Source organism: Pipistrellus kuhlii, unplaced genomic scaffold, assembly GCF_014108245.1.
Source record: "Pipistrellus kuhlii isolate mPipKuh1 unplaced genomic scaffold, mPipKuh1.p scaffold_m20_p_8, whole genome shotgun sequence".
Taxonomy (NCBI): domain Eukaryota; kingdom Metazoa; phylum Chordata; class Mammalia; order Chiroptera; family Vespertilionidae; genus Pipistrellus; species Pipistrellus kuhlii.
In genome coordinates, this window is record NW_023425584.1 from 29,668,420 (window position 1) to 29,684,326 (window position 15,907).

Below are 15,907 nucleotides of genomic sequence, written 5' to 3' on the forward strand. Positions count from 1 at the left end.
CTACATACTGAAGAGTAAAAGAAGTATATCGTGGCTGGAAAGAAAAGAGTGGAAAGAACAGAACGAGGTAGCCAAGGGGCTGAGGCAGGCTGGAGACATCCATTCACAGTTATTAATTCAAGAAACATTATGTACCCATCATGTATACTGTGAGAGATTCATTATATGAAGAACTCCATGCTCTGTATAATCTTGTAGGCTACTAGAAAAGCAAACTTGTAAAGATATTACAACAGGATGAGTAGCTAGGAAGTAGTCTACCAGAATAACTTTTAAATACCACTTTACACCCTGGCCCATGTGGCTCAGTTGGTTGGAGAATCGTCCCGTATACAAAAAGGTGTTGGGTTAGATTTCTAGTCAGGGCACATACCCATTGAGGTTTGTGCAGGAGGCAACCGATCGAAGTTTCTCATATCAACGTCTGTCTCTCTAAAAATTAAATTAATTAATTAAATAAATAAATATATCTCCAAGCAGCTTTTCCCAACTTCCGGGCAGCTGTTTTTCTCCTCAGTACTCTCACAGACCTGTGTTCACACCACCATGATAGCACATTTTTTAGGTAGAATGGACAAAATGTGCTTTTTCTGACCAGAAGTGAACAGTAGAAAAGAGGTACAAAATAAGATGCTAAAAACAGTTGAGCAGCAAGTAAAATAAGAATAAAGAAGATACTGAATCCAAGAAGAAGAGCAGGTGTTATCAGCAGTGATGGTGGTGAAATTCAATTGAGATCACTGTAACAGCAATGCCAATGGAAATACGAACCAGTGGTTCAGGAGAGACAGGGATTAGAGAGCCATCAGGGCACCTGTGGAGAGATGTGGAGTCAGGCGGCAAGAACCGGGAGGAGGTGTGCCTAGATAGATAGCATGGTACACACTAAGAGGAAAAGAGCTGGACCAAAAAAGTAACTAGAGATTAAGGACTAGCAGTGACATGTCAGGGTGCAATGTAGAGAACTACATTTTAATCACTGTATACAAGAAAACCAAATGAGGAAAATAATTCACAAGATATGGGGGAAATGCCCCTCCCCCACTTATTATATGTGAATAACCTTTTTGACACCAAAGAGAAGAAAGGAAGAGTGGAGGGAAGAATGGAGAGGAAAAGGAGGAAGAAGAGAAGGAAGGGAGGAGGCTGAGGGAGAAGAAACGGTTTAACAACAGGAAGGAAAGGGCCATGAGTAGGGCTAGCCAATGCATCTAAATCTTATAGCTCCACCAGCTTCCAACCACAGATTGTAAAGCTGTGGTGCTGGAAGGGAAGAGAGAGAGAGATGAGAATGAACAAGGGTAGAATCAAAGGCAAACTGAAAATCACAACCAAACTGAAATTTAGGAGCAAAATATGTTACTTGGCATGAGATGGGTGAAGTTTGTTGACATTCTGTGCTATTTTAAAAAGGAAAATGACTCTCACCTAGATCCAAATGGAAGAGTAACTTTTCTATGTTAGTAAAAGTCTGACCATTTGAACCATTTAAATTTTTGACTTAACATAGCTTCTTTAGGTAATAGGTTACATATGTTTATAAGCTGCCATGAAAAAGAGGCATTTCCTTTCATTGGTCCTAAAACAACTCTGGCTGCTTTTAAGGGATTCTCCACCAGTAAAAAGAGGGTCACAAAACAGGCTATAAATTATACAGGGTGGCTAGGCATGTAAGTCCTTCCTGTTCTCCTTCCCGCTGCCTGGTGGGAGGCCTGGAGCTGCTGAGCCCAAGAGCCTCCAAGGAGCCAGGCAGTGGGGTCCCTCCAATTACAGAACCAGAAACAGATGACACTGGCTCCTTCCAACACCTGTTTTCACCCTATTAGTGTTCAGCTGATTTGGTTTGAAAGACCCTTTCAAATCGAATCGTCTATGAAAAATTTCAAAGATTTGTATCTTTTTTTTTTTTTTAACCAATTTCCAGCTTTTATTCAGCATCTGATGTCTCTAGATTTTCAAGCTTCATTTTGGGCAAGGTTATCTTTTTACTTGGGGGGAGGAGGATCTTCAACTATAAAATAACGTATTATTTCTGAGCACAAGTTGACAGTGAAGAGAAGTGACCAGAACCAGTCTAGGTGGATGGAAAAGTCAGCAGAAGCTGTGGGCTTTTTTCACTTCACTTGGTAGTATAGGACGTGTGTTCTGATCAAGTTATATGTAAATTGAACTATGAAACAATTACACTATCATAAACAAGCATAATTACCTTTAAAATAATAAATTACATAGAAGATCCTTTTTCAGAGCAGTCATGTCTCTGATTTGCCTCTTTATAAGGCAAGCATTTACATACTGGTTTTGCTTAAATACTACCCATGATATTCAGGCTGACTCCATGTAAACAAAGGTTTTATTTATCATCAGATTCCACTGGATGACATTGTGTCTCCATCCTGCATGGTGGCCTAATGAACAGAGCAATTAAGGGCAACCTGTCCAGGCCCAAATGCAGGAAAACATCAGTGTAATTTTCTCTCCTTGCAGATCTGGGTGCCAGCACTCCTCCTGTTACTACACAATAAAAAATTTTCACATGATTTAGGAACACACTGAGTCACTGGCAGACCAAAAGTCTTTCAGGATACATAAGGGTGCCATTTAAAAACCTGACTTGAAATAGATATGAGTCAGTTTATCAAAGTCACAATAACAAACAAATAAAAAACTGAAATTTAACTAGTTCTCAATCCACTTCCATTGTACACCATTTAAAAACATGTATGAATCTTATTATATAGTAATGGTAGAATGGCAATAACATGGAAATATAAAAGCTGAATTTGATTTTACCTTTGAGTTTTTCCTAATTCTTAATTAATTTTAAAAAGTCAAATGGTAAGAGTGACACTGGTGAAAATGGCAGAGCAGAGAACTCCAAAAGCCTGTTCCTTCACAAAAGCAGCAAATAAACTTGCAAAAACTATTAAAATAAACTTTATCAGAACTCTGGAAACTAATCAAAAGTTTACAGCAACCAGGCAAGGACTTATTAAAAAACAACAGCTGAATGTTGGTAACAGAACTTTCCAGCATGCCTTTCTTAATCTACTTAACCTACTCTGACACCATCATGCATTTTGGTCAGGAAACGGTTTCTATTTAGAGGTAAATGGGATACACGCTGCACATGTATTTCTCTTGGTGTAGTCTTTATAGAAAGAAGCCACATAAAAACAATTTGAGGTCACCAATTAAAAGCAAAGTGACTGGGCAAAGCACTAATTTACTTTCTGTGAAATTCTCTTTGTTTTGGCCAGGAAAGAAATAAACCCTAAAAATAATTCCTAACATATAATCAAGTCATTTTAGTTAATGTTTATTTCACTAAACCTTTTTAACAATATACTTCCAATGGATCTAAATAACTTCCCATTGATCTTCCTAACAACAAACTTTAAAGCTGAGCTATCCAGCACAGTGGCCATCAGCCATATGGCTACTTAAACTTAATTTAATAAAAATTAAGTAACGTTTGCCGAAACCGGTTTGGCTCAGTGGATAGAGCGTTGGCCTGCGAACTGAAGGGTCCCGGGTTCGATTCGGTTAGGGGCATGTACCTTGGTTGCGGGCACATCCCCAGTGGGAGGTGTGCAAGAGGCAACTGATCAATGTTTCTAACTCTCAATCTCTTTCCCTCCCTCTCTGTATAAAATCAGTAAAATATTTCTTTTAAAAAATTAAGTAACATTTATGCCCTGGCCAGTGTGGCTAAGTTGGTTATGCATTGCCCTATGTACCAAAAGGTCTCCAGTTTAATTCCTCCCCCAGGGCACAAGCCCAGGTTTCAGGTTCAATCCCCAGTCGGAGTGCAGGCAGGAGGCAACTGATCAATGTTTCTCTCTCAAATAAACATGTCTCTCTTTCCCTCTCAAAAAAAATCAATACATTTTTTTACAAAATGAAATAACATTTAAATTTGTCACAATGGCTATATTTCAAGCACTCATCACAGTGGATTCTATTGTGCTGCTTTAGAGATCAAATGGGTATATTCCTGTCAAATATTTTGTGTCCTGAAGACAAGTGACTATAGGGCTTACTCAGATGCATTATTCAGAAAACTTATCAAGTGTCACCATGTGCCAGGTACTAGAAATACAGAAGATAACAGTCATTACATTCAAAGTCACTGCATTCTAAGGAAAGAGACACAAGTAAAAATACACATAATTTCCATGTGATGATGCTGTGAAGAAAAACAAAGCAGGTTAAGAGCTGTACACAGAGTGTGAAGTGGGGTCAGGTAAGGCCTTCTTGTTAGAACGGATGTGTGTAGCTCACAGAAGCAGACTAGTGTCTGAGATCATACAAGGTGTGGGAGCAGCTCCCTTGCAGCCACTTAAGCAATAGGTATGCAGACTTTTGGCTTATACAAATGGAATAAACTTCCCCACAGCTCCAACAACAGTATTCAACAATCATTTCGTTCATGAAAGAAATGAAATGGACCTAATTTCAAAGTCTATGACAAAAATGTTCAAATTAAATAAAAATAAAGGGAGGCAGAGTGTTTACCACACAGCAGAAAATAACATCCTATATAATAAAAGCCTAATATGCTACATGTCCGGTTGTCCATTCAACCAATCAAAGCGTAATATGCTAATGATATGCTAAGGCTGCTCAACTGCTCGCTATGACATGCACTGACCACCAGGGGGCAGATGCTCTGTCCTGTAGCTTGCTTCCGGGATCCAGCCAGGAATGAGCAAAATGCCTTGGAGCCCTTGCTCAGTTCCTCCTCAGCCCTGATCATGCACCTGTGGGGTCCCTCGGCCTTGACTGCATTGGCTTGCAATCCATGACTCCTCAGGGGATGTTAGAGAGCTGGTTTTAGACCGAAGGTGGAACAACTGCTTACTATGATGCTCACTGACAACTAGGAAGCAGACACTCAATGCAGGATTTGTCCCCTACTGATCAGTGCACTCCCACAGGGGGAGCACTGCTCAGCCAGAAGCTGGGCTCATGGTAAGCACAGCAGCGGTGGAAGGAGCCTCTCCTGTCTCCATGGCAGCAATAAAGATGTCCCCCCGCGGGTTCCCAGACTGCAAGAGGACACAGTCCAGGCTTAGGGACTCCCTTCCAAATATACAAATTTTGTGCACCAGGCCTCTAGTTAGGAAAATAAAATGAAAATGAAAACTATATTCTGAATTCACACATGAATGTATGAAAATCAGTTAAAAAGCAAAGCAGCCCTAGCCAGTTTTGCTCAGTGATTTGAACATTGGCTCTTGGACTAAAGAGTCACAAGTTCAATTCTGGTCGGGAGCACATGCCTCATTTGCAGGCTCAATCCCCGCCCTGAGGGGGATGTGTGCAGGAGTCAACCAATCGATGTGTCTTTCTGTTTCTCCCTCTCCCTTCCATTCTCTCTAAAAATCAATGGAAAAAATATCCCAGGGTAAGGAGTAACAACAATAATGCAAACCAGATCATTCTTAGTTAATGCATTACTTATATTCTTCAAGTTAGGGTATAAGTTGGCCTTCATTATTTTTTAAAGGTCTGCATGAATTTTTATGGACATAATTTCAAAGGCAATATTTGCTTAAAATTTCATTAAACTTTTAATATAATTGACTTACTTTCTAAACTAAACTTTGGCCAGAATGTTTTACTTAATAGAAACATAAACAGATGAATCCTTAAAAGAAAAGTCCTTTTCTTTCAGAGTCATTTTCAAATTTGAATGAACTGTCCAAATTGAGAGAATCCCAAACCCAGATCATTTCACCTTTATATTTGTACTAACCTTCTAAATAAAGACCTCAAATAACATAAAAATATTCACATTCTCTCTATTACATTTTACATCAACCCTGAAACAGAACCAAAAGTACTTACTTTCAATTGCCAAGTAAATTTTCCGCTCTCCTTCCTTGGGTTCCTTGCCGGGTGGGAAGTATGTTCCTCTGATTGTAATTGCAGCTTCAGAATACTCACTGATTCTCTGCAGAGCTTCCTTAGAGGTAACTTTCCACCTAGCAGTCTATAAAAGAAGGAGGGGGGAGGGGGACGGATCACTTCATAACAGGATATAAAAGCTGAGTGCACTGACAAAGAATAGTTGTCTAAATCATATTATGGTCAATATTAAGATTATAATTAACACCATCATAAATTCATTTAAATCCTAACATGCCTAGAACATATTCATAAAAATAAAATTACTATTGTTGTTTCCCATATCTAGATAAAAAGCAGCTATTAAAAGGTTTACAGCACTTTGTAAAGTATATGATTTTCTAACAACTACGCTTTATATCTGAAACTAATACAAAATAATATTAAATGGAAACTGTAATTTTAAAAACATTTTTAAGTAAATGAATAAAAAATTCAATGTTCATGGGTTTTAAAGAAGAGATTTTCACTCCAAAGAAGCTAACGTGCCTTCACCACGCCGTTGGCACGTAGCTCAGTGGCTGAGCATTGACCTATGAACCAGGTCACACACAGTTCAATTCCTGGTGAAGGCACGTGCCCAGGTTGCAAGCTCAGTCCCCCCAGTGTGGGGTGTGCAGGAAGCAGCTGATCAATAATTCTCTCTCATCATTGATGTTTCTGTCTCTCTCTCCTCCCTTCCTCTCCGAAGTCAATGGAAAAAAAAATATTTTTTTAAAAGCTCCTCCTCCGCAACAAAATGTTTAAGTCTGTTACTTGCCTGTGGGAAGTCATTGATCTCTAATTCTTCCTCGTATCTCTTAAAAGATTCATTCTGTCCACCATCCTGTCTCTCCTCTTCTTGTTTCTCCAAGGGCACATAATTGAGCTTGGCATTGATCTTTTCAGCAAGCTGCTCTGCAATGGTTTTTGCAGACACAGTGGGAGCCAGGATGGTACCACCTCTGAGAATTGCATTGGTGGCCTGTTGCATCACATCCTGCAGTTAAAGAAGAACTACAGTCAAATCTCAATTGAGGGCAGAGACAAGATCAGGGACCCCACCAATTATTCTCTGTAAAGTCACTAACTAAAAGCATCATTCTAATGTAGATTCCTACCATATGTGCAATTTACCCGTATATATTTTTAGCTGATCGTTTGATATATATTTTTTACTTTGATGAGAAAATTAAAGAACATTCAACTCTGTATTAAAGATTCTACTGGCTCATAGCCCTGACCCGTGTGGCTCAGTTGGTTGGAGAGCCATTCCATATACCAAAAAGGTGGTGGGTTCCACTCCCAGTCAGGACATACACCCAGGTTACAGGTTCAATCCCCAATTGGGGCGCGTGTGGGAGGCAAATGATCGATGTTTCTCTCCAACATCGACGTTTCTCTGTTCTCTCTTTTCCTCTAAAAACAATAAAAAATAATCTTAAAGATACAAAAAATTGCATTAATAAAAATAATAAAAATTAAAAAGTTCTACTGGATTATAGATAATTAGGTCACTCTTGGTGATAAACATAGTATATTCCTAAAATAATTTACATGCTTTGAGACTCCCAGGAATTCCCACTGAATTAGAATCTTTGTGCCCTATCACCACTGAGATCCTCTTCTCCCCGTGGTCCAACCCAGTATTCAATAAATGATAGTAAATGACTTACGCAAGGACTTTTAGCTTTTTAATTTGAACTTGATTTTACTATATGCTTGATCTGAACAGAGCTCTTCCACAGGGTAATAGCTCATACCTCAAGATTTTCCAACATTTAAAAGTTACAGCTATTTGATTTCTCTAATAAAGAGATATTAGCAGTAATAATCCCAGATAATTTAGGTACTGCCATCCAGCTCTGAGGTGGCAGAGGCTTGGGGCAGTAAATACTTCATGATACCTCACTGGCTAAACAAACAGACTCAGAGACCAGAGGCTCTGAGCCTGGTTCCATCACCAGCCTATGGCTTGGTCATCCCAGCTTAGGTGCTACAGACCTGAACCTATAGAGCCACTGGACATGGGCCTGCCTTGCAGGACCCTAAACTCTAAAAGTCTTTAAAACAGACCCTAAAAGCAAATCAACGAAGAAAAAGAAAGTTATTTAAGATTCTGGAAAGAGCAATCAGTATAGTATTGTACTTTATAACGTGCTCCATGGCTAACATCTTAACAATCCGGCTTCCAGAATAGGCATTGAGACCTCAGCCCTGGCCAGCATAGCTCAGTGGTTGAGCACTGACCAATGAACCAGAAGGTCACAGTTCAATTCCTAGTCAGGGCACATGCCTGGGTTGTAGGCTCAATCCCCAGTGTGGGGTGTGCAGGAGGCAGCCAATCAATGATTTTCTCTCATCATAATTCTTAAAAAGCATTTAAATCAAAGAACTATAGAAAGTTTTCACTAGAACTTGGAACAAATTACTTAATACCTGAGACTCAATGCCCAAATTCTTCTGAGCATTGATTCTAAGAGCCAATCTTTTAGCAATTTCTAACTTCTCAGCATTTCCAGCAGTTGGAACAGGAACACTGGATGTTCCAGGAGCAGCCATATCCTTCACTCTCTTCTTTGAATTAAACATGCTTTCAATCTGCTCATCAATCTAAACAAAATGAAAAAAAGAAACAGGTCAGCAAAACTTGTATTAAAAATACCAATGCAGATATACCTATAGAAACTAATAGAAAATATTTCGACCAGAAATCTAGAATCAGTTACATTTATGTTAACCACACAGATCAACAGGAACATATACCAGCCATTGGTTAAGAGCGACACATTTCATTTTAAAAAATCAGTTGTCTGGTGAAAAAAAGAAAAATAGAGAACAGATACAATGCTACACAAACCACTTATGCAGACTCTTGAGTGGCCCAGAAAATACTTCTCAGGTCAGCAAATAGGAATGCGTGTTGTCAAGACAGAACAGCCAACATGATGCATCTAAGATATCTCAGCACTCAGGCCTAGAGGCCAAATATACTGCAATGAAAGAGGCTGGAAGAAGGGCAATAACTTAAGGCCAATGGACAATTTAAAAAAGAGAAAATGAACTCTAGCCAGTTTGGTTCAGTGGATAAAATGATTCCAGTCAAGGGCACATTCCTGGGCTGGGGGCTCTGTCCCCAGTAGGGGATGTGCAGGAGGCAGCTGATTAATGACTCTCTCTCATCATTGATGTTTCTATCTCTCTCTCCCTCTCTCTTCCTCTCTGAAATCAATAAAAATATATTAAAAATCAAAAAAATAAAATAGCCCTGACCCATTTGGCTCAATTGATAGAGCATCAGCCTGCGGACTGAAGGATCCCAGGTTCAATTCCGGTCAAGGGCATGTACCTTAGTTGCAGGCACATCCCCAGTAGGAGGTGTGCAAGAGGCAGCTGATCGATGTTTCTAACTCTATGTCCCTCTCCCTTCCTCTCTGTAAAAAAAAAAAAAAAAAATCAATAAAATATATTTTTAAAAATATATAATACTGGGGGATGGAGGAAGAGTCAGTGATTCTCTGGGAGAATGATACAACCATGTTCCTAAGAGAGCGCTCACAAAATTCTTCCAGACTCTTAAAATTTGCTTTAAAACCAGGTAACAGAAGCAGAAAAGACCAATTAATTGTTTTATTCCTTTGAGCTAAGAAAGGAGAGAAATGAAGGTAAGTTTCCCCATCAAAGCAAAAGCAATGCCGAAGCCCTTGTTCTCCAGGAATCACACAATTCCGATGTGACTGTGCCATTCTCAGACTGGCCACATCTACCTTATAAATTATTTGTAGTTCCTTTTAAAGATGCCTTTGCCAAAATTATGATTAACACTGCCAACTAAAGAGATGTAAGTCCCTTCATATATTCAGGTTAGGCTAATAGGGTCTTATATTCTAAATCTTAAATAAGGAGGAAATTTTGTTCAGGGTTTAAATTTAATTAGTTTAATTTAGAAATACCTTCATTTAACAATTTTATATTAAACAGCACTTTACCATTAAAGTCAAAACAATGCATAAAATCAGAAATGGAGAATGTATATGGTGCTTCACTTCAGTATTGTTCTCATTATTTACCAAAAGTATATTTTATTTCAACAATCAGATAAGCAATAAGACTTATTTAAATGTTCAAAGTGACAATAAAAACAGAGATAAAAACAAGGCCACAAATTCTTTAATACTCGTCCCTTTCAGAGGCGGAGCCTGTCCATGAGGGTGGCCGGACTGTGACTTGCTTTGTAGAAGTGCTAGTGTGTGACTCAGAGACTCGTCGTAAGAGGCACTGAGTCTTCCTCTTTGTTCTCTCTAGGATCACTTGCTCTGGGAAAAGGCCTCGGCCATGCAGTGAAGAACGGAAGCATTCTGCCCAAGTAAGGGAGCCATCTTTGAAGAAGACGGCCTGCGTCACTACGGCTGGGACAACAAACAACTGGACTGCAGCTGCGTGTGACCCTTAGCCACAACTCCCTAGCTAACCTGCTCCTGATTTCCTGACCCTCGGGAACTGTGGGATAATAAATGTTTATTCTTTGAACCTACTAAGTCTTGGATTGATTTGTTATACCATTATGGATAACTAAATACTGACTTAATTGACTTGCGAGCCAGTCTGGTATACTAGAAATGGCCTGGGGTTAAGTGGGAACCTGGGCCACTGTGGTCATAGACTAAATACTTCTCTGGGCCACAATTCCTCAAATGACAACAACAGATTGAATTCCGGATTTCTAAAATTGTGTTCTAAGCTAAGGTTTAATATGGTGTGTGAAAAAAATGTTATATGATCAGAGACTGAATATGTTGGGAGAATTTCTGGGATAAGCAAAGTTAAACAAGCTTCTTTAATTAAAGAATTATCACATCCTTTGATATGTTAAGGCCACCACTAGTGGTATATACTAGGCAGATTTTCCAAAATTCTTTTATAATGAAAACATCTTCTCAAATATTCCTTCATTACTTTTATGCGTGAAACATAATAGTCTGAAAAACCTGTTTCTAAAAAAACCTTCTCCTGAAGCTCAAGCTCCTGAGGGGTTAGGGTTCCAAGGAATACTCTGGGAAACCTTCGTCTTGTTAAGTCCTCAGAATCCCCCTTCAGTGGGTCAAAACAATTCCACACATTAAGGACATGGACTTTAAAGTAGAATGAAATGGATACAGGTCCCAACTCATTCATTCCCACAATAGCAATATATACCCAAAAAGATTATTTAAGCCTCAGTCTCCTCAACTATAAAATGACAATACTTTTGAGTACTATCTCATATGATTACTATAAAGAAGTAAACAAAATAATCCCTATAAAGCACTTGGCACTTAGTAGCACTCAATAAATGTTGACTGTTATTATTCATTAGAGGCCTGATGCATGAAATTCGTGCACTGGAGGGGGATTGTCCCTCAGTCTGGCCTGTGCCCTCTTACAGTCTGGGAGCCCTCAGGAGAAGTCTGACTGATGGCTTAGGTCAGACATACTTAGCACTGTCTCAATGAACCCGGCTTCTGGCTGAGCGGCGCTCCCCGTGGGAGCACCCTGACCAGAGGGCGACTCCTACATTGAGCAGGACCAGACCAAAACCAAGTCTCTCTCTGAGGTGTCCTGGGTTGCGAGAGAGCACAGGCCAGGTAAAGGGACCCCACTGATGCACGACTGGGGCCAGGGAGGGACATAGGAGGGCTTCAGTGCATGTCCAGCCCATCTCACTCAGTCCCAATCGGCCAGATGCCAGCAGCAAGCTAATCTACTGGTCTGAGCGTCTGCCCCCTAGTGGTCAGTGCACATCATAGCGAGTGGCTGAGCAGCCTTAGCATATCATTAGCATATTACACTTTGATTGGTTGAACAGATGACCAGATGACTGGACACTTAGCATATTAGGCTTTTATTATATAGGATAAGGATGTTCTATAACAATTAAATTTTAAAAGAGCAACATTAATATAAAATGACAGTTGTTTGTTGTACCAATATTGCTGTATATATGTGGTGCTAGGAACTCTAATAAACCACTATAGTGAATGAAAACTATACATTTACTTTGCTATTAGGACAATCTGACAACACTTTAAGACTAGCAATTCCTTTTATATACTCATACTCCAGACTTAATCTCTTAAATGTGCAAGGATGGGCACTAACGTATCTATATAATCTATATAATAAAAGCCTAATGTGCAAATTGTCCCCTTCGGCGGCCGTTCAACTGGGAGTTTGACCACTTGCTATGACATGCGCTGACCACCAGGGGGCAGCACGGAACATGGCAGGCATTAGCCATCTAATTACCCGGAAGACTGCAACCAGCAGCTGTGGTGGCGGTGGTGGGGCCACTGCCTGGCTCCCAGGTTCTGAGGGAGCTAGGCTGGGAGTCCTGGCCCCAAATGGTCGCCCCACAGGCAGGATGGTGGAGCAGGTGAGAGGGCAACCCCAAGCCAAAGTGGGGTGCCAGGCCAGGCTGGGAGGCTGGGGGCATGAGCTGGGGCTGCAAGGCTAGAGGCATGAGCTGGGGCCCGATCCCTGCAGCCCACCCAAAGGGACCCCATCCATGCACAAATTCGTGCACCAGGCCTCTAGTAGTATATAATAGTATATTCCAAATAATAAATAGAGTTGAAACCGATTTGGCTCAGGTGATAGAGCATTGGTCTGTCTGCGGACTGAAAGGTCCCAGGTTTGATTCTGGTCAAGGGCATGTACATTGGTTGTGGCCACATCCCTGGTAGGGGGTGTGCAGGAGGCAGCTGGTCAATGATTCTATCTCATCAATGTTTCTAGCTATCTATCCCTCTCCCTTCCTCTCTGTGAAAAATCAATAAAATATATATTTTTAAAAAATAAACAGAAACAATCCATATATTCAAAATAAGTGTTTGATTCATCGAACGGTAGAACATCCATACAATAGAGTATGAGGTAGCCATCAAAAGTAATGTAAGAGCCCTGGCCAGGTGGCTCAGTTGGTTGGAGCATCAACCCATATACCAAAGAGGCTGTGGATTTGATCCCCAATAGTGTGTGTGCAGGAGGTGGCCGTCAATGGTTCTCTCTCATCATTGTTTTTATTTCTCCCTTTCCCTTCTTCTCTCTGAAATCAATAAAAATATATCCACGGGGGTGAGGATTTTAAAAAAATAATGATGTAACAGTAAATGTACTAAAATGGGAAGATTTTGATTAAGACTGTTACTGCAACAAAAAGTCTTAAAGCAGGATTTCATTTTTATGAAAATACATAATTATGAGCACATGTGAATATATGTACATATATAAGAAAAGATTGGGAAGGATACAAACCAAAGTTTCCAGTAATTAGCTATCTTAACAAGTACGAAAAGAAAAACTGTTTCAATGGGCAAGAAAGAGACTTAGAACACTTACATCGACTGCAGCATCCTCATCATCCGAATCTTGCAGACCAAGAGCTGCTTTTTGTAACTTCTTTCTCTCATTAGCCAAAGCTTGTTCCGTTTCATCAAACTTGAATCCTTTACCAGAGAATCCACTGCTCTTCTTAATTATTTTCCCTTCCTTTCAAGGGAAAAAAAAAAGTTAATTTCATAAAACCTTTAACGTTAAGAAATTTAGAACAATTTAGTATCTTTTAAGGTGTAGTATGACAATTTAACAAAAACACTTCATCTAGCATGTGAGAAAAAAATTAGATCTGTAGGTAAACTACTGAAAATACTAAGTTTAATCGAAAGGATTTTACTTTCACTCCCGCCCGCCCCGGAGATAAATAAAAGTAATCTTGGGGGAGGGTGGGATGAGATTAACCGAAGAATTTATATACCTATATACATAACTCAGGGACATAGCCAACAGTGTGGTGAAGGCTAGAGTGGGGGGAGGGGACAGTCCAGAAAGGGTGGGTCAAGGGGAAAAAAGAGTATATCTGTCTTACTTTCAACAATAAAGACAAAAGAAAACAATCCTTTGAAGATTTAAGAGTCCTATATTAAATATTCAAAGTTTAGAACACAATGATTTACATAAAAATGGGAGTTAAAAAAACTCACAGCTTTCTGTTGATCTTTGAAGTCACTCCACAGTTTCTCTAGATCAGGAGGCACTGAAGTCCCAGACAATTCAAGAGCTTTAATGATGTCACCAGCATAGCGAGCTTGATCTTCTGTGATAAAAGTATATGCATAACCCTGATGCACAGTGAAAAGTGAAACTATTAGGTACTAGTAAGATGAATCCTATTTAGATCACAAGATAAAATCTAAACCACCCAATAAATCCACTTAAGACTCCATCACTAAAGTTTTAAGACCATTGAAAAAGTACTACTAAATTGTCTAATGGCTGAAAGTGAAATATCTTAAGTTTACTATTCAAAAATAAAGAGCAAAACCAGAAAATTTCTAATTTCTTATGCATAAGTAGAAACACATGTGAATTTATTTTATTTTTAAAATATTTTTTTGATTTTAGAGGGGAAGGGAGACGGAGATAGAAACATCAATGATAAGAGAATCATTATCAGTTGCCTCCTGCACACCCCACACTGGGAATCTAGTTTGCAACCCAGGGGTGTGCCCTGACCAGGAATGGAACCTGGACCTCCTGGTTCATAGTTCCACACTCAACCACCGAGCCATGCGGGCCAGGCACATGTCATTTCACATAAATGCACAACTGCGCTGTCGTACGCATTTAATATAGTATTTTCCTTCCCTTTTGGGCTTATGTTCCCTTTCTCTACTAGTGCACCACTCTACCTCATATCAACTTTCTAGAATGTAATTCCCATATTCAAGAGCAATAAAAGATATAAAACCATGTGTGTATAATCATGGTATGTTTTTATATACAAAAGCAACTTGTTTTTAAATTTATTTTTGTAACCATCTTGCAAAAATAAAACAACTACATCACCTCCCTAGGATATTCTGAAGTCTAAGGCACCATATGTCCCAGCAGTTTTTTGGTTCAGGCAAGAGAAATACTGGAGTTAAAATACAGAAATAGCAAACTCAGATTGCCATCTTCACAAAATACTTTGCCCCTCCCATGGAAACGTTACAAAATTTAAAACATGGTTTACTATTTTATTTCAGGAATATCTAATCACCAGATTTGACCCATGGTCTGTTTCTATACTGCCTATGAGCTAAGAATGATATTTCATATTTTTAAGATTGTGTACAAATGTATATACACACATACATGAGAGACACCACATGTAGCCCCAAAAGGCTGCAATTTTATTTTTAAAAATATACTTTTAGACTTCAGAGAGGGAGACAGAAACATCAATGATGAGCCCTAGGCGGTTTGGCTCAATGGCTAGAAGGTCGGCCTGCAGACTGAAGGGTCCCAGGTTTGATTCCAATCAAGGGCTCAGGGCATGTACCCCCTTCCTCGGCTGCAGGCTCAATCCCTGGATCTGATGCAGCCACAGGAGGCAACCAATCAATGTAACTCTCACATGGATGTTTCTTGTGAAGATCCACGGCCCCGTGTGGTTCAGGGTTCAGGCTCTGGAAGAGAAGCCACGTGCAAATGAAAGAGATGAGATAAGAAATAATAATTTGGAAATTGGGGAGCCAGGCAAAAGACCAATGCAAGAGGAAGGACTCAGCTTGGGATCAGGCCTCGCCATTCTTTTACTCAATTAGGGATATACGTATAGCACTTAGGCAGGCAATTTCCAGTAACAGCCAGACTATCTTACCAGTAAGGATATATTATACATGACTATCTGGTGGGAAGGTGCTTTAGCTACATTGTCTGGACTAAACAGTGGGTGCAGAGCTCTGACCTTTGCCAAGGCTCAAGGGTCACCAGAATCCTGGGCACCTTGTCCTCAACTCTCTGCTAGAGAAGATAATAGGTGGCTTTCCACAGTTTCTCTGTCTATCCCCCTCCCTTCCACTCTCTAAAAAAATCAATGGAAAAATATCCTTGGATGAGGATTAAATAAATAAATAAAACATCAATGATGAGAGATAATCATTGATCATCTGCCTCCTACATGTCCCCTACTGGGGATCAAGCCTGTAACCCA

At 39.8% G+C, this 15,907-nt stretch overlaps 1 protein-coding gene across 3 annotated transcripts in view; it reads right to left on the reverse strand.

Annotated features, from left to right (window-relative positions):
- DDX46 (DEAD-box helicase 46) overlaps window positions 1–15,907 on the reverse strand; it is a 45,825-nt gene that overhangs the window by 2,147 nt on the left and 27,771 nt on the right. For 2 of the 3 annotated variants that reach the window (XM_036423812.2, XM_036423810.2), the window contains 5 exons: window positions 13,911–14,048; window positions 13,270–13,419; window positions 8,329–8,505; window positions 6,674–6,892; window positions 5,854–5,998 (listed from right to left, as the gene is read on the reverse strand). In XM_036423812.2, the coding sequence (XP_036279705.1) occupies window positions 5,854–5,998; window positions 6,674–6,892; window positions 8,329–8,505; window positions 13,270–13,419; window positions 13,911–14,048 (829 nt within the window). The remainder of the gene's footprint in view (window positions 1–5,853; window positions 5,999–6,673; window positions 6,893–8,328; window positions 8,506–13,269; window positions 13,420–13,910; window positions 14,049–15,907) is intronic. The other variant, XM_036423811.2, reaches the window with a different exon arrangement.